Source organism: Aethina tumida, chromosome 3, assembly GCF_024364675.1.
Source record: "Aethina tumida isolate Nest 87 chromosome 3, icAetTumi1.1, whole genome shotgun sequence".
Lineage (NCBI taxonomy): Eukaryota > Metazoa > Arthropoda > Insecta > Coleoptera > Nitidulidae > Aethina > Aethina tumida.
In genome coordinates, this window is record NC_065437.1 from 12,795,593 (window position 1) to 12,819,230 (window position 23,638).

General features: G+C 34.5%; 2 protein-coding genes across 3 annotated transcripts in view; one reads left to right on the forward strand and one right to left on the reverse strand.

Moving 5' to 3' along the window:
- Positions 1-23,626, reverse strand: part of LOC109601013 (leucine zipper putative tumor suppressor 2 homolog) — a 60,121-nt gene extending 36,495 nt beyond the window's left edge. The window contains exon 1 of one of the 2 annotated variants that reach the window (XM_049964967.1): positions 23,487-23,626. The gene's annotated coding sequence lies outside the window, so the exon portion shown is untranslated. Of the gene's footprint in view, positions 1-22,790; positions 23,355-23,486 lie in introns of those variants that run through there. The other variant, XM_020017213.2, reaches the window with a different exon arrangement.
- On the forward strand, positions 13,755-15,506 carry LOC109601015 (COP9 signalosome complex subunit 2-like). Its single transcript, XM_020017214.2, has 2 exons — positions 13,755-14,334; positions 14,389-15,506. The coding sequence occupies exons 1-2, from the start codon at positions 13,878-13,880 to the stop codon at positions 15,258-15,260; spliced, it is 1,329 nt and encodes a 442-aa protein (XP_019872773.1). The 5' UTR covers positions 13,755-13,877; the 3' UTR covers positions 15,261-15,506.
- Positions 23,627-23,638: the final 12 nt, after the last annotated feature.

Sequence of the window (23,638 nt, forward strand, 5' to 3'; positions counted from 1 at the left end):
GATATTGATTCTTTTGAAGACTGAACTGAAACCCCATAATAACTGAAAGCAATTTGTTGATTTAAGCATTGAGCTTCATGCATCATTTCTAGAAATATCCCCAGATTAAAAAAAAATATCTTTGATTGATTTTTAAGTGGTAAGATAAGAAGAATATTCAGATATATTCAAGAAAAGCAGAGAAATTATTTTTGCCTTTCACATCTAAACATGATGGAGACAAAATAGAACAATCCACTGAACTCTAAATCTGAATTAAGATAAAATTGAGCAAAATTAAACCTATCACATTAATTAATAAAAATAACATGTCAATGGCACTTTTATAAACATTTTTAACGTGAAAAATTCTTTAGCCGCGTTGGGTACTTGGTAGGGGAAAATCTTATGAGTTTGCGTCACCGACATGCTCGTCCTTCTTTTGTTAATAAATTCAGGCAAAAGAAAAAAGTTGTTGGTTTGGCTGGTAACCTCTGTAACTAGACCAACAAACTATGAGTCTACCGGCGTCTCAAGAGGTACCCGAAAACTAAACCTTAAGAATAAAATCCAGGAACTAGAGGGTGAGTTACAGCTGTACATTTGAGAACATTTTGAAATCAGGTAAAATTTTACTTATGCAGTGATTTCGTTAAGCTAAGCCGGAAATGAGTTTGAAGCTAATATCTATTACTGTTTTGAAAGTAGAGGGTTCATAAAGGGGAATGCCTTCTGAAAGGAATTTCTATACAGAAATTCGAAATTTTCAGGATCATCTTTATTTCTGATGTACTTTCAAGGAAAAAATCAGCGCCCAATTCTCTTACCGTCTGTTACCAACGCGTAATCTCGTGTGTTCGCGTCACCGACATGCTTATACCAGTATATCTGAAGCTATACAGTTTTCGTATAGTGCTGTATATATCTTATAAGTGAAATTGAATGGATTTAGTGAAAAATTTATTTATTTTTACGCGATACTTAGATAAATTTGAATCAAACATTTTCATTTCTTACTTTAATTACCATAAGCCTATTGTATCTTTTTTAGAAGAAAATGAAATAATTGAAAGTACAAAAAGTCTGAGTATTGTTGAAATTAATGATGACAATGATGCAAACAATTAAAATAATGTTAAAAATCAACTAGATTGAAATGTAACTACAAATACTATCCATAAATAATATAATTGTATATTAATTGTTATTTCAATTGAATTGTATTTATTAAATAATAAAAAACCATATAAACATGCATAAAATTGTTGCTCGGAGTGTCAATAGATCTGAAAACCAGATTGATATTGATAAATTTAATTCAAACATTATGAAATTTCATATTTTAATACTAAAAGTTTTCGCTTCTATCGGCAGTCTCTATAACTGCCAACTTAAAATTTTTTTATAAAATACATTATATATATAGTCAGTTTTTTAAAGGGGTTCGCGGTTGCCTAACGGGATTATATGGATCTATAAGTTTGAGAAACCCTAATATAGAGGAATAACTGTAATTATTTACTTAATTTTCAATACTTAAAATGTTGCGTACAATACAAATATATATTTTTAAATACTCTAAAGGAGAATTTCAAATGAAAATAATATTAACATTGCGTGAAATTAAAAACACCATTTTGGGTATAAGAATTTCCGTTCTAATCATAAGCAGAAATGCAACTTTTAATGGTAAAACTGGGCCAGACACAATGGAATTGATAATGATCAATGGCGAAACCGCAACGTAAAAATCCATTGGTCAACGTCCTGCAATTGCGCCAGGATATTTTCGTGGAACGGGTGTGTTTGTCGTATGTGTGTGTGTGTTATGCTCTAGTAACGTGTGATTTAAAACAATGCAACAAGACATAAACTGACGGGATATCCTGCAAGTGTCCCACGACACTTATATCAATTCCTGCGGTATTAACAATAATCCAATTAATTGCACAATCGTCTGCGGATCAACAAAAGAGAACATTGTCGGCGATTCGATGCCACGAAATTTCATTGTGTCAGAACGAATGAATAAAGACATTGAAAATTTTAAGCCGATTAATATAAATAAACTGGGACTGTTGCGTAAATAATTTTAATTGTTGCGTTAGAATCGTTCGGGCATTTTGTCGAAGGCACGCTTTAAATAGATAATTTCGACGATTGAAATTGTTTGTTGGGAATGTCACGGTTAATTTTTACCATTGTTGAGGAATTTCGACTAAAATTATCTTGTTAAGTTGTGTGTATTTCTACAATTTCGAATTATCTTACGGCTCTAGTTGAGAAAAAGCGTTTATTATGTTGTAGTACTTGACACAAGAAGGTGTTAAACGTTTTACTTTCAACAGATAAATTGCCGGCAAAGGTCGAAACGAATAACGCAACACAATTTTAAGATAACACACACCCCGCACTAGAAAAAACCGTTTTACAATTCGAGTGCAATTGAATTATTTATCGACTAACGAACTATTATCGTGGATTTATTGGAACGCATTGTGGCGAAATCGAAAGTGTAATTTTCGTCCATACAACGCGAACAACAAAGGTACATTGAACTGTTATCTCAGTTTAAATAGGGAAAGATTAAGTACTGTTGACTTGGTTAATTATGAGCATGTGTGAAAAACAATCAGGACGAAACGAGGAACATTAAAAACGATCAGCAATCAGGTGTGATTCGATAAACACACATGGATATTTCCACAATCACATACAAGTTTCCACACACATAATAACAGTATCTATTTATATAAGTGACAAAGTGTCCTGTTGACTGTGCATTAGATTAACCGTTTCGAGATTTATTGTGCCGACGGACTCACACACGGATTCCTAAAAGGTTTAACATCGTGTCCCAATATCCACTTGTGTGGCGAAAACGTTCACGTTTCAAATGTTAGTGACACCCATTTTTATTTATTGTAAAACGACTCGTATTTGGTAAAAATTCCTCGAGCGACGGCCGAGCCGTGTTCCATTAATTAATACAAATGTAAAAACAATGTTCAATAAATCGAATAAAATAATAAATTCCACATTTGAATGTACGAAAATGCCACACACAAAGTTTGTGTGAAGTGTGCGGTCTCGTCAGCATCGTATCGATTTACAACAGGCGGAGGCGGCTTCTTTTACTCTCCGTTTCTGTTTTTTTCTCCATTTATTTATTCGCTACGACAAGATTTGCGATGCTCCTTCACCGTCTCGTTTTTATGTGGACGAAAAACGTTGCTTTATTGTCGCATACGAACGGGCACAAGTTTTTCGTGCGTCCGAACATGTGGAGGAAGAGAAGAAAGGTGAAATGGAGACAAGGTCACGCGACACCTTTGCCCAAGTTCAAGTTGAACTTGTTCATTGGCCTCGAGGACATTTATCCATCATCGACGTCTTTTACATCGACTGCCAATTTTAAAGGATTTTGGGTCTTTATGCTTGGAACTCTTTCGAATGTGCTGTAACGGTCACACTAGGGGACATAAGAATGAATGAAAAAACAAAGAAATGGTCGCGTGATCATGACTTATGATTAGAAACCCTCGTTGTGTAAAATAATTAAGAGACAATAATGAAATCGGAAATAATTAAAAAGAATGTGGTAATCCAATTCCGAATGTATTCAAGGTCGACAACAAATAATAATCACAAATAAAAATATCAAATGCGTTTTATTTCTATTTTTGATACAATTACATCCGTATTTGTTCAATATATATGCAAATTGACATGATTATGACTACTAATATAATGTCTTGTAATTATAATTGTCAATAATTAATCAAATTAAAATGAATTTCATTATTGTTAAACATCATCGAGGACTGAACATGTCCGAAAAACTGTTCTCAGACAGATCTCCAGAAATCTATACTAGAGTGGAACAGTTTTATGATTTTGTATCTCAAATAAAATGCTATAAAAAGGAATATTTAAAATGGAGGATAAAAATTAATAATTGACACGTTAGAAAATAGTGTTAGTTTGATCTAAAATAAGTTGATTTAAATTATAATTAGCTAATCCGTTAAAATTTAGCTAATAACAGTAATTTTGTGAGGGTATGATATTTTTTAAAAATGTGCAAATTGTGATGTTAAATTAGATTATTTTTGTTTAAAAAAAAAATAAGTTAAGAATTGTGATTTTTAAGGCAATAAATAAAAAATGTGAAATATCTGATATTTGTGTCAAAAAATAAGCTAATAATGATATAAACAGAGAAATGTGTTGTCAAGTTCTATTCGATTTTGAAGGGAATATATTGAAATATAAATTTTAGTATGAAGTTAGCTAATTTTTGTAAGATTTTTGTAAATAAGAAATAAAGAATTGTAATTTTTAAGCGTAAAATATATATAAAATATTGTGAATTTTAAATGAAAATATGAGGAAACTGGAATATAGTCAAAAACAGTTTAGTTTAGCAGTGTTTAGTTTAGCTAATAATAGTAATTTTGAGAGAAAACAACAATTTTTAAAAATATGCAGACTGTAAGTTAGTTTAAAATACATTTATTAAAAAAATAAATTAAGTATTGTAATTTTTAATGAAATTTCATGAAAATGTAATGATGTGATAGCTGATTATTTTGTTAAAAAATAAGCTAAGAATAAGAAGAAATATTTATGAGAAGAAGAAATATTTATGACAGGACAAGAAGTGAGAAAAAGATATTACTAGAATTTTTACCTTAATCCCAAAGTACCAAATTTTGGGAAATTTTGAAGAAAATTATATTTTTAAGAAAAGTTACTTAAAAATGTCAAGTTTAGTATGAATTTAGTTGATTTTTGAATCAAATAAGAAGCAAAGAATTGTAATTTTTAACAAAAAACATATCCACATCATAAATTTTAAGTGAAAATGTGAAAAAAGTAGGAAATCATCAAAAATCACAATTTTTCTCAGAAAAAATTCAGTTTGTAAGTGATTTTTGTAAAAAAAGAAATAAGCCAAGAATTGTAATTTTTAAGGAAATTGTGAAAATTTCGTGAAAATGTACGTATGTATGTGTAATTGGCTGATTTTTGTGTCAAAAAGTGAGCCATGAAAAGCTATTATTATGACAGAAACCAAGAAAATGAGAAAAATTTATGAAAACTAGAGTTAATTAGCTTTTCCAAAATACCATATTTTACTCGATTTTCAAAAGAAATTACTTAAAGATGCGAATTTTAGATTGAAATTAGCTGATTTTCGTATCAAATAGTCAAAGAATTGTACTTTTTAAGGGTAAAATCATAAGTGAAAAGTAAGAAAAGTGGGAAAAACAACAATTATTCTTGGAAAATGTTCATCAAACAGTAGTTTTTTACATTAATTCCAAAAGTACCAAATTTTGGTAGATTTTGAAGAAAATTATAGAAGTTACCTAAAAATGTCAATTTTAATGTGAAATTAGCTGATTTTTGTATCAAATAAGAAGCAAAGATTTGTAATTTTTAAGAAAAAAATTACCCATATCGTAAATTTTAGGTGAAAATGTGAAAAAAGTAGGAAATCGTCAAAAATAACAATTTTTTTCAGAAAAAATTCAATTTGTAACAGAGATTTTGTGAGACAATGACAATCAGCAAATTATAATGTTAAATTAACTTATTTTTGTTAAAAAAAATAAGCCAAGAATTTCAATTTTTAAAGAAAATTTCGTGAAAATGTACGAATTTAAAATTGATTGACAGATTTTTATGTCAAAAAGTGAGCTATGAAAAGCTATTAGTATGAAAGAAACTGAAAAAATGAGAAAAATGTGTGAAAACTAGTGTTAATTAGCTTTCCTAAAATACCATATTTTACTCGATTTTGAATGAAATTACTTAATAATGTTAATTTTAGTGTGGAATTAGCTGATTTCCGTATCAAATTGGCAAAGATTGTACTTTTTAAGGGTAAAATCATAAATGAAAAGTGGGAAAAACAACAATTATTCTTTGAAAATGTTCATATAACATGAAACATGAAACGAACCATGTCGGAAATGTTACAAAATCAACTTTAATTAAATAAAAAATTAATAATTTTATTAAAATACGTAATTTCAATAAAATTTCAGTAAACAACCATGTCAGCCATGACACCAAACATGGAACATTGCAATAACTCTCTCAATGTACAATTGCGATTTATTATCGTCCCAAAACCAAGTATAACAAACATGTGTTTAGTTATTATTGTTCAACTCTAAATGCGGTGACAACTATGTCAATATATTTCGTCTCTAAATTTATCTCAATAACTTCAAAAGAGTTCTTACGGCCACTCCATTAGATTGCTCTTGCTTACTGAAATGAATGAATACAAAATAGACTTTTTGGAGGTCATTCTTATCTGCATATGTCTTCAAAATTCTCAAACTATAGAATACCTTGTTTAAGTTTCAGAAATATATATGCTCTGTTCAAGATAAATCACTCGAAGGATAGTACCACCCCTTCCACTTCCAACATGAACAAAAGGTTGAAAGAATGACAAAACGTTTTTTAAACGTAGTCAATTCAATACAATAATATATGTTTAAATAAATACAGTATAATAACAATATTCATATTTTTAACATAAACCTTATTTGCGTAGGTACCGAGTACTCATCGACTTGCGTAATACATCATCACAGGATAGCAATTTAAATTCGTAAACTGATCACCATAGTACTAAGACAATTTAAGATATAATTTTTCCATTTTTTTTCTCACAAATCTTCAATCGTGCCAGACTGGCAACGATGAAAAAACGTTTGGCAAACTGGCCGCAATTCGCACATAAAAAAAACCTGAAGGGAAAAAAAACAGCGGTCACTCATATTAAATAAACAGTTAACCGAACATAAACCGTAAACAGTTGTGCTTATCGCAATTTTTAATGTTGTTACGCCAACCCGATTTTCATACGTGAATCCGTAACGGTCGCCCGAAAAAAATGAGCGTGCCCAAAAATTCTGGTCGGTCGATTATTTCCATTGGTTTTAAGAAAATCGACGGAACCCGGAGGAGTCGTAACACAAAAACGCAAAAGTGTCCGAAACGTGGCAACGTGCGCGAGTGGAAAGAAACGAGCGAACAGCAAGCGGAGCACCATCGACATAGGCCAACATATATCTATGTCAATGGTACCCGTGGCGGCACCGTTTGTGACCAGCCGATCGGCCCGATGCGATATTGGAACCCGCAACAGCACCGTGCCTCTTTTTCCATCGTTTTCGTCCTTCCACCACGCCGTTTACGAACCATGACCTTTCTAATGGTTTTCGCGCGTACAATTTGGGACGAGCACACATTCGCTAACGGTACCGAATTGGGCAATGGTGCAGGCGGGTTCGCGACAACAATGGTGCCCGGTTAATTGCCGATCGCTAAACGAGATTTAATTTTTTTCTTCTCTCGTCGGGTCCGGGCACGAACTCCTTAATTGTCGGATGGTTCTTTTGTGGGACACCGGACCGAGGTTCGACGTTTCGTAATTAGGTGTATCTCAAAATTTTTCGTCTCCGATAAACGGTTCAATCCCGAGCGAAATGATTACGCGAGAATTTCAATAAAACACGTTTTTCAATACGGACAGCTCTAATTAACATGCACACATGCAAGTCTCAAGTAGCGGCGTTTCTTGCGTCCGACTCTTAATTATCTTTAAATAAATGCGCCTTTATTTGTTGTTAATTGACGTGCGTAATTACGTTAGATGGAAAATTAAAGTCGCATTAATCCGTAAAATATTCTAATCGCAACTCTAATGTCGTGTTTATGCCGCACTGGAATTTATATTATCCACGCCGTTTTTCCTCTTTTACTCGTGTTTTATGTAATCGCGTACGTGCTTGAGGAAATCTGGAACGGAAGCTTTACTGTTTCCTCATTTTTTTGACTTCGAAGATTTTTACCAACGCTTCTAAAATAAGATAAATGTATTGATGGTTATTGCGAAAGCTGTTATGTGTGTTGGAAGAAAAATGAAATGTATCAGAAGGTATAAATCATTGTTCACTAAATTGACCAACAACAAACTGTTTCAATGTAATCTGTTTGCGAAACATTAATATAGTTTATGGTCGGTCGATAAATAACCCAAGCCAGACAATCCGCGGCTAATAGGTTATTTAATGCGCTCCGTCCCTCGCAATATCTATATCTATCAATGCACAAATCCATTTTGTCGACCAGGAAGAAAACCAGACAAAGAAAAATCACAATGACTAATGCAACTCGACTCTTTTGCAATTTCTGTACATTACATTTTTATTTCTTTTAATATATTATTGATAATAGTGTTTAGTTTACCAGCCCACTTCAATCAGATCCGTCCATTCTAGTCATAATTTTTATTTTGATGAAACTGACATCACCACTTTTCTTAGTCAGAATTAAGATAGATCAGAGGGGTAAAATAATCTGAATAACAATGATACAAGAGTTTCTCACTGTGGAGTACCCATACCACTTGGGTTATGCCAAGGGAGGAATCTTTCAAAAGAAGAAGTTTGAAAGAGTGGCATATTTATGATGTTGCTGCTTGAATGTTTTCCTTTCAGCAGGATTTTTTAGCCATCAACTCCTTATCGTTGGATGCTAAAATAATTAAAAAGGATCTTTCCTAATATTGGTAATATTGAAAACTGAAAGTCACAAATGAAGCATTAATGTTGGTTTGAGCATTAAACATCATCATCATCATCATGCTGGAAAAGTTCGAAGATCCACTGTTCAAGATGATTTTAAAAATATATCTGAGATGGATTTTTTAGCAGTAAGACAAAAAGAATATTCGAAGCGTAATATTCAAGTAAAGACTGCAATTTCCTAAATTAATTTTTTAGACTAGCATAAAATAAATGGGTTTTGTTGGGACTTCTATTGTTATAAAAAATTAAAAACTGCTAATCCAATAAATTGAAATGGTGAATGATTTTGATTAGAGATGAAAGATGGTAATAGACGTAGGTAGAATAATCGAAAAAACAAGTCGTAATCTAACATATTCTGAAGAAAGCACGTAGTTTAGAAGAGAGAGTAATAATTTTGAAACAAGTCTTCTTTGTTTTTCTACAGAAAATTATGAAGGCATTCCTATAGGTAGTATTAAGATACAACTCTTTACCTACCAGTCAAACAGTTTCAGATACAAAACTCTTGGTTCGAGGAAATAAAGACTGAAAAGTTTCTAAATTAATTTGAACAGTTTGGTGCCATGACCTAATGTAACGATACCCAAAGTTGTGAATCGTTCAATTATTTTAAGCTTTTGAAAATATTGTAATTTAGGGCTTCATAAAATAAATGGGCTTCGTTGAGTCTTCTATTGTTTTAAAAATTTAAAAACTGCTGATACAATAAATTGAGATGGTGATTGGGACAGATTTGTCTCCAGTTCTGGTTTTGATTAGAGATGAGAGATGGTAGTACAAGTAGGTACAAGAATCGGAAGAACAAGTCGTAATCTAATATATTCTGTAGAACATGTAGTTTAGAAGTAAGGGTAATAATTTTGAAGTAGGTCTTTGTTTTTATACACAGAATTATTAATGCACACCGTTATCTATAGGTAGTATTAACGTCAATATCAGTCACACAGTTTCAAATAGATAACTCTTGACCTTATATTGTACATATTTCAATGAAGCATTTATTATGGTTCTGCCCATCCCGTTTTGGCGACGTATTTCTGATAAAAACATGTATATACAGATATATTAGAATGAAGACTGACTTATCTTCCAAGACTATCAGACATCTTTGAACAATTAAGGCACAAAATCAGAATATGGACCTCTTTAAAGCAGGTCTTCTTCGTTTTTATACAGAAAATAAGAATATAGTTTCAGATAGAAAACTCTTGGTTCGAGGAAGTAAAGACTGAAAACTTTCTAAATTAATTTAAACAGTTTGGTGCCATGATCTAATATACCGATACCCAAAGGTTGGGTTTCCTGGAAAAGTTATTAGGGTTCCGGAAAATTATATTTATCATTGAATCGTTCAATTATTTTCGGCTTTTGAAAATATTGTAATTTAGGGCTTCATAAAATAAATGGGCTTCGTTGAGTCTTCTATTGTTTTAAAAATTTAAAAACTGCTGATACAATAAATTGAGATGGTGATTGGGACAGATTTGTCTCCAGTTCTGGTTTTGATTAGAGATGAAAGATGGTAGTACAAGTAGGTAGAAGAATCGAAAGAACAAGTCGTAATCTAATATATTCTGTAGAACATGTAGTTTAGAAGTAAGGGTAATAATTTTGAAGTAGGTCTTTGTTTTTATACACAGAATTATGAATGCACACCGTTATCTATAGGTAGTATTAACGTCAATATCAGTCACACAGATTCAAATAGATAACTCTTGACCTTATATTGTACATATTTCAGTGAAGCATTTATTATGGTTCTGCCCATCCCGTTTTGGCGACGTATTTCTGATAAAAACATGTATATACAGATATATTAGAATGAAGACTGACTTATCTTCCAAGACTATCAGACATCTTTGAACAATTAAGGCACAAAATCAGAATATGGACCTCTTTAAAGCAGGTCTTCTTCGTTTTTATACAGAAAATAAGAATATAGTTTCAGATAGAAAACTCTTGGTTCGAGGAAGTAAAGACTGAAAACTTTCTAAATTAATTTAAACAGTTTGGTGCCATGATCTAATATACCGATACCTAAAGGTTGGGTTTCCTGGAAAAGTTATTAGGGTTCCGGAAAATTATATTTATCATTGAATCGTTCAATTATTTTCGGCTTTTGAAAATATTGTAATTTAGGGTATTATGAAGGCACACTTATAGGTCGTATTAAGGAACAACTTTAAACCTATCAGTCACACAGTTTCAAATAGAAAACTCTCGGTTCGAGGAAGTAAAGACTGAAAACTTTCTAAATTATTTTGAACACTTTGGTGCCATTATCTAATGTAGCGATACCAAAAGTTGGGTTTCCTGAAAAAGTCATTAGAGTTCCACAAAATTATATTTATCACTGAATCGTTCAATTATTTTAGGCTTTTGAACATATTTTAATTTAGGCTTCTTTGTTTTTATACATGAAATTATGAAGGCACACCGTTATCTATAGGTAGTATTAACTCTTGATCTTATATTGTATATATTTCAATGAGATGTTTAAAACAAGCTCATATTATGGTTCTGATCATCCCATTTTGTGGACTTATTTCTGATTAAACATGTATATATAGATATATTAAAATGAAGCCTTCCAAGGCCTTGAATCTACCAAGGCTACCAGACATCTTTGAACAATTAAGGCACAAAATCAGAATAATATGGGCCTCTTTGCTTCAGGAACCTACACAGTATTCATCAAATTATCTGTTGGGCCCAATCATGTTACATTGCCATCCAAATATTTCTAAAATTGATAAGTTAATTCAGAATAATATTTTTATTTGTTCAGTTCTTCATTTTGTTTTAACAAAACTCTTCAGAAATAGTTAGTAAAGCCCGAGATGAAACAATGTAATTAGGAGACGCAAAAATCAAACGCATAGACATTAAAATTCTGTAAACGGAACCTGCCGGAGTGGAAATCTCTTCGCACTCGGAGATAAATCGAAAGTGCGCCGTTTTAAAAGTGCCAACGTTTGTTGCGGCCAATTGTCGGGTTTATTGCCGTTTGATTTACAATCGCGGCGTCCATTTATCAGGGTTGAGAGCAGCGTGTGGTGACGTGCGGTGTCGGCGTTGCGGAACGCCCGATCCAAACGTTGCGTAATCGATCGCCAAACGGATCCGCGCCGGCCGGATCGTGAGATCGAAAAGCCAGGCAAGAAGAAAACGACGTTGAAGTTCAATTAGCATAAATTGTTGCGGTGAAAAGCCCGACGAAAACGGCGTCGTATCGGAATTGAGCCATAACTCGATTTAAAATTGTTTTCGTCTCGAATGCAAATGCCATTGTTGGCGGTTTATGGTCAAGCACCCACTTCAGAATTGGGTCGGCCTTATTCGGACGCGACGTATCGATCTTGCACACTTCGTACTTTGTGCTTTTTGGTCTGCTTCGTAACGTAATTAGTAGGGACACGAAGAAGGAGAGTGGCGAACAAAGAAGATGAGTCAGTTGTCCATTAGTCCGTCGAATCTATTATCGTAAAGGCGAGATTATCGCGTTGTTTATGTTCTTCTATTGTCGCCGACGATGACTACGCTTTTGAACACGATCACTTCTTAACGGCCAGATTCCGGGTGACACGTGATTTATCCAGATAAACGTGGCCGACAACTGAAAGAGCGTTTTCTGCGTCCATTTCTGATTTAATGGGTACTGTTATGTCTTGGTTCGCTCGCTCCAACTTGTCAATTGTCGCCGGATTTCGGCGACAATGCAGGAAAACTCTACGCAAAGATGATTTGCACAAGTACGTTCGTGGGAAACAGCCTCGTAAAATCCACACGACACAGAAATTTGCTCGGACCCATGGGTTCCCATAAGTTATCGATTAACGGTTCCGTAACAATGAGCCAGACGACCATTTTCTCTCGGGCACCGATTTCACGGCCGATGGTACCGGGAATAGTAATCGCTGCGCTCACAAAAAAAATACTACGTTAAACAATGGTTCTATTAGCATTTATTACGGGGAATTATTGTCTCTATTATGCATCTTGTCATAAAATTGAAGAAAAAATTGCGAATCAACTTTCTAGTGAACCTATATTTATATATAACAACGATGATGAACAAACTTCTCTTGAAAAATGTTATTTGACATCATCAAATAACATTTTTCAAGAGAACATCGTGTGAAGACAGTGAAAGTGAAACATAACGAAATCGGAGCAGCTTTGATTCGAACTGAAGGAGTTATTGCCTGTGGAAATGTGTGGCGTGCGAATTACGAATTAGAGCAATCACATGGCCGATAAACCTTTCGCAAACGCCCACGATTTAGGCTACAATATCATTTCATTTATCAAATCGAACAGACTTTTTTAAAATAAGTGAAAACACCACATTACATGGGCTACTACTTTTAATAATTAATAATTAGAGCAATGTCAAAGAAATTTCACATTAGAAACTTGGAGAGATTTTTAATTTAATGAATAATTAATTTTTTCCAATTATTTAATAAATCTTGGAACATTCAAAAAGGTGATTTGAATTCCTTATTATCTTAATTGTTATTATGCCATTAATTTCCTTTTAAAAATATAAAAATTAACTTTATTTCATTTGTGTTTTAATAGTAATCGATATTTTTTAATGACGATTTGGAATTTTGAATTTTTTATTGCTTGTAAGTGTTGTAAATCTTGTCATTTTGATAAATGCCCGTTAATCTTGTCAATGATTTAAAATCTAATAAATCTGATAAAGGTATTCTAAATTGTTTAATCATGCAAATTTATCATGTGAAAAATTTTTAGTTTAACGTATCTTGTATTAATTTATTAATTAATTCTTCGGATTGCTTTTAATCAGAATATATTAAATATAATAATGTAAATAATATATGAATTTTGCATAAAAATTAATTTTTCTTAGATTTTAAATATGCATGTACCTGTTGTTAAGTATTTGTGTAAACATTATTAATATATTAATTATTATTGATTATACAATTAATTAATAACAAAAAATTTACTAAATTAGGAATTAAAAATATCCTTTTATAATTTTAAAATATCCTGAAACTAAAAATAGAAGGTCATCAAATGGTGCCATCATAATTTTATGTTTTAATTAATAATTATATGTCAATAACTATAATTAATATTTATGTAATTAATTAAGATTCCTGTAAATATTTCGTCCCACACCTACTCTTAATCTTTCTCAATAGATGACGCTCCCCCAACCTATCAAAAGCAACGCTTGTCAAAAATAAAGTTCTCCTGTGAAATATTGTGTTAGTCGGTGTCCCTTTTTCTACCTACTAAATGGACGCAGACGCGCACTCTTCAGAAGGTGAGTACAGTTTGGAGTACTCCGAAGACAGTACCGATGAACCGGACGTAGACTTGGAAAATCATTACTACCTGGCGAAAGCGATAAAAGACGAGAACTTGCACGAGGCGATCGACGCTTTTCAGAAAGTCATAGACTTGCAATGCGGCGATAAGGGAGAATGGGGTTTCAAGGCGCTGAAACAACTGGTCAAAATCCATTTTCAGTTGGGCAACTACGAGGACACGATGACCAAATACAAGGAAATGTTGACGTACATCAACGGAGCCGTTACCAAGAACCACGGGGAGAAGTCGATTAATTCAATTTTGGATTTCACTTCGTCTTCGACTGATATTGGAATGCTGAGGAAGTTCTATGAGACAACTTTGGATGTTTTGAAGACGACCAAGAACGATAGGCTTTGGTTCAAAACTAACACTAAACTTGGTATAACTTTATTTATATAATGTCCTTTACTGGCTGATTACTAATTATTTTTAGGTAAGGTACTTTTGGCGAGAGGGGAGTTCTCAAAGTTGGCCTCAATAATCAGACAACTGAAGCAGTGCTGCAAATTCAATGAGATCGACAGTGACAACACTCTGCAAGGCACCCAACTGTTAGAGATTTACGCGCTGGAGATCCAGATGTATTCGGAACAAAAGAACCACAAACAACTGGAGCAACTATACGAACAATCCCTTAGGGTCCGATCGGCGATTCCCCATCCCCTAATTTTGAGCGTTATCCGAGAGTGCGGGGGGAAAATGCACCTCAGATTGGGCAATTATGCTGCCGCCTACAGCGACTTTTTCGAAGCCTTCAAAAACTACGACGAGTCCGGCAATTCGAGGCGAATCACCAGCTTAAAGTATTTGATACTGACCAGCATGCTCATGGACTCGGCGATAAATCCGTTCGATTCCCAAGAGGTAATGCCGTACAAGAACAACCCGGAGATAAAGGCCATGACCGACTTGATCCACGCTTATCAACAAGAGAACATGGCGGAATTCGAGCGCATCTTCCGAGACAATCGGGACACCCTGAACGAGGATCAGTTCGTTAACGAACACGTTGAGGCTTTGGTCACACAGATGCGCACCAAAGTACTCCTCAACCTCATCAAGCCTTACAAGTCCATCAAGATCAGCTTTATGAGTGAGGTTTTGGGAATTTCTGAGGAGGACGTCGAGGACATTTTGGTCGCTTGTATTCTGGACAACGCCATCAAGGGGAAGATCGATCAGGTTAAAGGCGTGTTGGTTAAGAATGATGACATGTGCAATCCCAGATATCCCGCCATGCATAAAGTTGCCAATGTGTTGGGGGAGATTTCTGAATTGATCAAGTTGGATGAATGGTTTGGTTAATTCTTTGTTTCATATTTGTTTTCCAACTTGCAATATGTTACTTTAGACTGTTATATATTAATATTTTCTTATTAATTAATATATTTTAAATTCACAAGTGTTGAGATTCGAAATTGGATAACTGGGTGTCTCAGGTACTTAGGTACTGAAATCCGGAAAAGAGAAATTTCTGAATTGATCAAGTTGGATGAAAGGCTTTCTTAACTCTTTGCTTTGTAATTTGCATTAGAACATTTTGGACCTTAAATAAAGATATGTTATATATAAATTTTGTTTTAATAATTAATATATTTTAAATTATTAGAAAAAAAATATATTAATATATTAGAAGAAAAAAAATTAAGTGAAAGATTTAAAGTGCATCGAGATTCGGAATTGGGGGGCAATTATTGGAGATTTAAATGATGGAAATCAAACTACTTCTTAAGTTCATCAAGATCAGCTGCATGAGTGATGTTTTGGGGTTTCCGAGGAGGATGTGGATAACGTCATCAAGGGGACGATCGATCAGGTTAATGGCGTGTCGGTTAAGAATGATGGCATGTACTACCCCAGAAATCCGGGAAGGGAAAATATCTAAATTGATCAAATTGGAAGGCAGAGTTTGTCGACTCTTTGTGTCGTAATTTGGATTATATCATTTTGGTCCTTAAGTAAAGATCTGTTAGATATAAATTTTGTCTTATTAATTAATATATTTTAACTTTACAATATTAGATGAAAATATAGATACTTTTGGAAGATTTAAAGTGTAACAAACTGTGACTGGGTATGCTAGGTACTTATGGCAAGAGCTGTGTTCTCAGAGCTGATCACAATAATCAGACAGCTAAAGCAGAGTTGCAAATTCAACGACTTGAATAGGAACAACAATCTGCATGACAGCCAAATACTGGAGATTTAAATGCTGTAAATCTTAAAGTTCTCCTCAACTCCAACAAGATCAGCTTTATGAGTGAGGTACTGGGGTTTCCGAGGAGGACGTGGAGGACATTTTGGTCGCCTGTATTCTGGATAACGTCATTAAGGGGACGATCGATCAGGTTAATGGCGTGTCGGTTAAGAATGATGACATGTGCTACCCCAGAAATCCGGGAAGGGAAAATATCTAAATTGATCAAGTTGTATGAAAGAGTTTGTCAACTATTTGTGTAGTAATTTGGATTATATCATTTTGGTCGTTAAGTAAAGATCTGTTAGATATAAATTTTGTTTTATTAATTAATATATTTTAACTTTACAATATTAGATGAAAATATAGATACTTTTGGAAGATTTAAAGTGTAACAAACTGTGACTGGGTATGCTAGGTGCTTATGGCAAGAGCTGTGTTCTCAGAGCTGATCACAATAATCAGACAGCTGAAGCAGAGTTGCAAATTCAACGACTTGAATAGGAACAACAGTCTGCATGACAGCCAAATACTGGAGATTTAAATGCTGGAAATCTTAAAGTTCTCCTCAACTCCAACAAGATCAGCTTTATGAGTGAGGTACTGGGGTTTCCGAGGAGGACGTGGAGGACATTTTGGTCGCCTGTATTCTGGATAACGTCATTAAGGGGACGATCGATCAGGTTAATGGCGTGTCGGTTAAGAATGATGACATGTGCTACCCCAGAAATCCGGGAAGGGAAAATATCTACATTGATCAAGTTGTATGAAAGAGTTTGTCAACTATTTGTGTAGTAATTTGGATTATATCATTTTGGTCGTTAAGTAAAGATCTGTTAGATATAAATTTTGTTTTATTAATTAATATATTTTAACTTTACAATATTAGATGAAAATATAGATACTTTTGGAAGATTTAAAGTGTAACAAACTGTGACTGGGTATGCTAGGTGCTTATGGCAAGAGCTGTGTTCTCAGAGCTGATCACAATAATCAGACAGCTTAAGCAGAGTTGCAAATTCAACGACTTGAATAGGAACAACAGTCTGCATGACAGCCAAATACTGGAGATTTAAATGCTGGAAATCTTAAAGTTCTCCTCAACTCCAACAAGATCAGCTTTATGAGTGAGGTACTGGGGTTTCCGAGGAGGACGTGGAGGACATTTTGGTCGCCTGTATTCTGGATAACGTCATTAAGGGGACGATCGATCAGGTTAATGGCGTGTCGGTTAAGAATAATGACATGTGCTACCCCAGAAATCCGGGAAGGGAAAATATCTAAATTGATCAAGTTGTATGAAAGAGTTTGTCAACTATTTGTGTAGTAATTTGGATTATATCATTTTGGTCATTAAGTAAAGATCTGTTAGATATAAATTTTGTTTTATTAATTAATATATTTTAACTTTACAATATTAGATGAAAATATAGATACTTTTGGATGATTTAAAGTGTAACAAATAGTGACTGGGTGTGCTAGGTACTTTTGGCAAGAGGAGTGTTCTCAGAGCTGATCACAATAATCAGACAACTGAAGCAGAGTTGCAAATTCAACGACGTGAATAGGAACAACAGTCTGTATGGGAGTCAACTACTGGAGATTTAAATGCTGGAAATCTTAAAGTTCTCCTCAACTCCAACAAGATCAGCTTTATGAGTGAGGTACTGGGGTTTCCGAGGAGGACGTGGAGGACATTTTGGTCGCCTGTATTCTGGATAACGTCATTAAGGGGACGATCGATCAGGTTAATGGCGTGTCGGTTAAGAATGATGACATGTGCTACCCCAGAAATCCGGGAAGGGAGAATATCTGAATTGATCAAGTTGGATGAAAGATTTTGTCAACTTTTTGTGTCGTAATTTGGATTATATCATTTTGGTCCTTAAGTAAAGATCTGTTAGATATAAATTTTGTCTAATTAATTAATATATTTTAACTTTACAATATTAGATGAAAATATAGATACTTTTGGAAGATTTAAAGTGTAACAAACAGTGACTGTGTTTGCTAGATACTTTTGACAAGAGGAGTGTTCTCAGAGCTGATAACAATAATCAGACAACTGATGACATGTGCTACCCCAGAAATCCGGGAAGGGAAAATATCCGAATTGATCAAATTGGAAGAAAGAGTTTGTCAACTCTTTGTGTTGTAATTTGGATTATACCATTATTAGACGAAAATATAAATTCTTTTGGAAGATTTAAAGTGTAACAACAGTGACTGGGTGAGCTAGGTACTTTTGGCTAGAGGAGTGTTCTCAGAGCTGATCACAATAATCAGACAACTGAAGCAGAGTTTCAAATTTAATGACATGGATAGGAACAACAGTCTGCATGGCAGCCAACTATTGGAGATTTAAATGCTGGAAATCTCCTCAATTCCAATAAGATCAGCTTTACGAGTGAGGTATTGGAGTTTCCAAGGAGGACGTGGAGGACATTTTGGTGGCCCGTATTCTGGATAACGCCAACAAAAGGACGATCGATCAGGTTAATAGCGTGTTGGATAAGAATGATGACATGTGCTACCCCAAAAATCCGGGAAGGGAAACTATCTAAATTGATAAAATTGATGGGCTTTGTCAACATTTTTGCTTTGCAATTTACATACATAACTTTGAACCTTAAATAAAATACATATACATATAAATCATATCTTATTAATTAATACATTTAAAATTTATAATATTAGAAGAAAACATAAATTTTTGTGGAAGATTTAAAGTGTAACAAACATTGTGTCGGTGGTAAAATTCAGTAAGCGTCGAGATTCGGAATTGGGTGGCTGGGTGTGTTTCGATCACGTTTCGCCCGTGGCGAAGCGTTGAACTTGCAGTCCGGAGACTCGCACAACCGTTCAGGTCGATGTAAATCGAGGCCCCGCGTGAGAAACGTCAATTTTTCAATCCTCTACCTCTATTCCTTCGGGGTTTTTTTCCGACCGTTCATTCATTCGTTCTAGTAGGAAAACACTTGTTCAATTTTCCTCGACCACTCGAAAAGCATCGGATAATAAGGCGATTGTGCGAAAGCAAAGAGACGAAACAGTTGCCAGTGCCAAATATAGTAATGCGTAAAAGTACATGAAACAGTATGAATCATTAAAATCCCGATCGATTGCGAATATCGTAAAAAAACATGGACACGTCACAGTCGATGGACTCGAATGCGGTTCGACAGGCGGCCGCGATATATGAATGAAATCCGATCGGTGTAAGTCGGCGACTGGGGGCGATAAATCACCTGAATTCCTGCTTGCAGGCCTTGCTCACGATTTTTTTAATATGCACTCCGGTCGGTGGAAATCAAGTTGCGGAGGCAATAATCGCCTGAAATTCTAGAAATATTGTTAAAGTTTACCGTTTTTGGACTGTTAAAAACCGGGTGTTTGCATAAGTCGTGGGCGTTGTTTAAAGGGTAATTACACGAGACGTTTATTTATCGTGTGTGCGTTTGGCGAACGCAATTATGTAATAAATTACTCAATTATGTTAATAAATCAAACAATTCATTGAACACCACTCAACGACTGTAATTATACTTGCATAGTTCCGGGCCAATTGTTTCAAGATCGGTCCTTCCAAGAATCGATGAATAGAAATCAATTCGACGGTGGAACAATGGGGGAAAATAACATGTGGTCGATTCGGCAAGGAGGACGTGGACCTGGTTGTGGATCTTGAGTTTGACATGCTTCGGAAAATCAGTAAAAACAACATCAAGGTCCGGTAAATTTGCCGTAAAATTATCATATTATTATGTAACTCTCACTATTGGGTCGAAAAAAATGTGGAGAATTTATGAATAGGTAATGCGAATTGGTGTCGATAAATCAGGAGAGCTTTTAACTAAATTAAGTGTGTGGGCGGATTATCGTCGATTTATTGGGTACCAATCTTAGATATGGAGGAATCATTTATTGTTAACAGATAAAATTGAAGTCACTCGAAAACGTTAGCCTTAATAGAAGATGTAAATAAAGGTAAGTGGTTTCTAGAACTCCCCATCCACATTGTTTATTTAAACACAATCGAACGAATCGAACGTTATTTGCAAGAGGCTTTATTAATTTCAATGGTTCGGTGTGTTTGTTGTGTGAGTGAACTCTACAAAAGCCAGAAGGTTAATCGTACATCGAAATGCCATTGAATTGGTACCATCTTTGTGTGTCCGATCGGTTTTTTGCACCCTCCAATAAAACGTGCAACGTGACGTGTCGCTGATTGGAAAATGATTCGGTTGTTTTTGGGTGGATTGAGAAATTTTCTGGCATCGATATCGGACAATTTATCCTCTTTAATTGCCTATTGTGAAGATGTTTACGCTTCATGCAAAACTGGTAACTGTACACAGACAAACCTGTTTCGGTCTTGGCCGTACGATCTTTTTCATCCAGCTATTCAACCGCTTTCAAAACTCCAATTCTCCGATTCATATTCTCTCGTTGGCTCCGGGAAAATTTACAATTTCAAACCCGAAGATGTAACGAGAGCACGACCTTGTTTTTTCGTCGCATCCTCATCGTAAACCGACATTTAATATGTTAACGGCCATTATTTATAATTTATTCAATGCACGCCAGAAGATAATCGAGAGAATTTCCTTACGCAACCATATTTTCGTCGTAACGTTTCGGTTTTCTCTAACCCATTTTCGCACCAAAATCTCGCTTTGTCGCCGCTTCGCTTTGTTTATTGACACAATTCTACGTAATTTATTTCCTCGTATTTACATACGAGCCTAGGAATGTACGATGGGAGACCGGCGGTGTCGAATTTTATTGCGCACCCACGATTTTTTCGTCGGAACGAGATTTGATTGTCCTCCAGTCCGATACAAATTGCAGTTTTGCCTTTTCGGGGAAGCCCGTCAGTCGTTAAATCGGTCGAGATGCGATCTGACATCTTGTCACTTACTCGCGCATCGCAGATCTGCTGCTCCGATAGCGTTTTGCGGGAACGAAAGAGAGGGAATTGTCTTGAAATTTAACAGTTATTTGCCACCGGTCGACTCAATAAACGTTTTTATTGCCCGAAAACAGTTGTGCAACTGCCCAAAAACAACGAGGCCCGTGCCATATGGCAACTTAACCCGACGATGGTTATCGTGGATGCGAAATTTTGCGCAAAAATTAATTAATTTCCTGGTTCGGCGTGAGAACTGGGCACGCAGGACGTGCGGGAGAGATGAAGGCGTACGATGCCACGTTCGGACCCACCCACTCTGGAACTTTTTCGTCGGCTATTAATTAAAAAGACACTAAGCCCGCACCGCAAAATTGTGTTTTCCTACATAAATGTGCTGATAAATTGTTTAATAATAAGCCTTTAGTGGCGTGCCACAAGAATTAGACTCATCAGTTGCTTTACCTAACTAATACTCAGTTATTAGCTGATGCTAACCACAGCACGTTAAGAACTTCAAGTTGTAGTTAAGTTGTGTCAATAATAACAGACAATTATCCAATCAAAATGATACCCATTCAATAAAACAAAATGAAACAAGCCTCAATCATGTGTGGTCTTATTTTGCAACGCAACACCAATAAATCGTTGGATTATTTAAACAAACATGCGTATTGTATAAACCTGAGGTTGATTATGAAATTGACATGACTAAGTTCTGAAAATAGAAACAAAACAGGACTTTATTCGCCTGGGCGAGGCTGAAGAATTGAACGACACTAAATTCGTTCATTTTATAATTTTACCGAGATAATAATGCTAATTATTCCACCGGTGAAAATCGTGGTAGGTTTTTAAATATTTAAAAAAACAAAAACTAGTTGTTTTCAACTGAATTTCGGATGTCGTTGGCATTTCCAGTTTCTCGTGCATACGATTAAGTTAACGACATACCGAAATCGAAAACACATCGGAATCCGTACGTTACAAATCAAATTTTTTCGCTGTTTAATTGTGCTCCAAAAGATTTCAATACGTAATTAGGAGACAAACCTTAAATGCAGATAATTTTACATTATTTCAGTGATCAATATTCAAAGAATAAGTTACAAAAAATTAATCCATGTAGTTTAATTATTTACATTAGTAGGTTACAATTATTACTTTACTAATTAATTTATAACATTGATACACTAATTGGACTAATTGATATATTCTTACAAGTTGATTTACGTATGTACACCAATTTAATTCATTTATATATTAATTTTATGTAGAATATTTATTAATGTAATGTAGTTTTCCTGTTTTTCATTTCTATTATTAGAAAAATATTTTTCAAAACCAATTTATAAAATTTTGTTTATATATTTTCAATATTTAAAAATAAATTTTAACCAGATAAATATATATTAAACACAATTTTTCAGTCACTTTTGTTTTTTTATTGCAAAGATATTCTCGTCCAAAACAAAAATATGATAAGTTGCAAATTTATTTTATTTACTTTTGGAATTCCGTGCATTTCTGAAATAAAATTTACATAGATTAAGTACTGTTATCTAGAATTTATGCAGAAAATATATACACACAAAACCAGAAACAAATATTATTAACCCATTTTACAAAACTGAACTTTCTAAAAACAACAACAAAATATTTAATTGGACCCCTTTCTAACATAAGAAGAAACAAATCAATTAATCCATGGTGCAATTAATTCACTCACCTGAACAAAACTAATCCAAAACCGGCGCGTAAACTGTCACAAGAAAAAACAACCCACCACACATTCAATCCCAAAAAACGGTAACCCGAGGGCGGGCCAGTTCAAAGATCGTAAGTAAATAAATAAATTTAAAAAAATAATAATAATAAGAACGAAAAGGAACAGTCCAGAACACAGTTCACTTGACCCAGTAGCACGAGTGGAGCCCAGAGTGAAGAGATGCCCGGCGCGTCGATTGCAGGAACGACCGCGTGTTCTTGGCGGTGCGGTTACCTGCAGCACACTGGTCGCAGGCGGAGCAGGAAAGCTCGAGGCGCGGAGTGCAAGACAACCGTCGCACTGTGATCGAAACTTGAATGGGGTTAAATTTATAAGTAAGATGGCCAAAGAGGGGCTCTAAACCATGTAAATGAAAAACTGCGACCACCCTCAGGAGATGAATAGTCTTAGGGTGTTGAAAATAATATTTTGAATATTATACATTTGTTTGTTTAAACATTTTGAAAGAATTTTACATGTAAGGCGGCTATGATTCTAATTATGAGGTTATGTGTATAATTCAAAAACTTTTAAAACCTTTTGAACTGTTTTATAACGAACTTTTAAATAGTAACAATGAGCCGTAAAGTTATTTGGTTTTGGTTACGGTGCGCGTATGGGCACAAGTGGCGAAGAGAGCGGAGATCTCAGACTCACCACTGACTTACTAACTGGAGCCGCAGTCAAGTGCTTAACGGACCTGTTGCCTTCCAGTTCTTCACTCCTTCGTCTGACCAATCATTTTTGCATTTAACTACTTAACTTAATTAAAATTTATTGAGGTTTTATATTAATTGTGTTGTAATTTT

Excerpts from the sequence above, each read along its gene's own strand:
- LOC109601015 (XM_020017214.2), top strand. The coding sequence starts at position 13,878 with ATGGACGCAGACGCGCACTCTTCAGAAGGTGAGTACAGTTTGGAGTAC. Across the intron at positions 14,335-14,388 it reads CAAAACTAACACTAAACTTG|GTAAGGTACTTTTGGCGAGA; the intron begins GTATAACTTTAT and ends AATTATTTTTAG.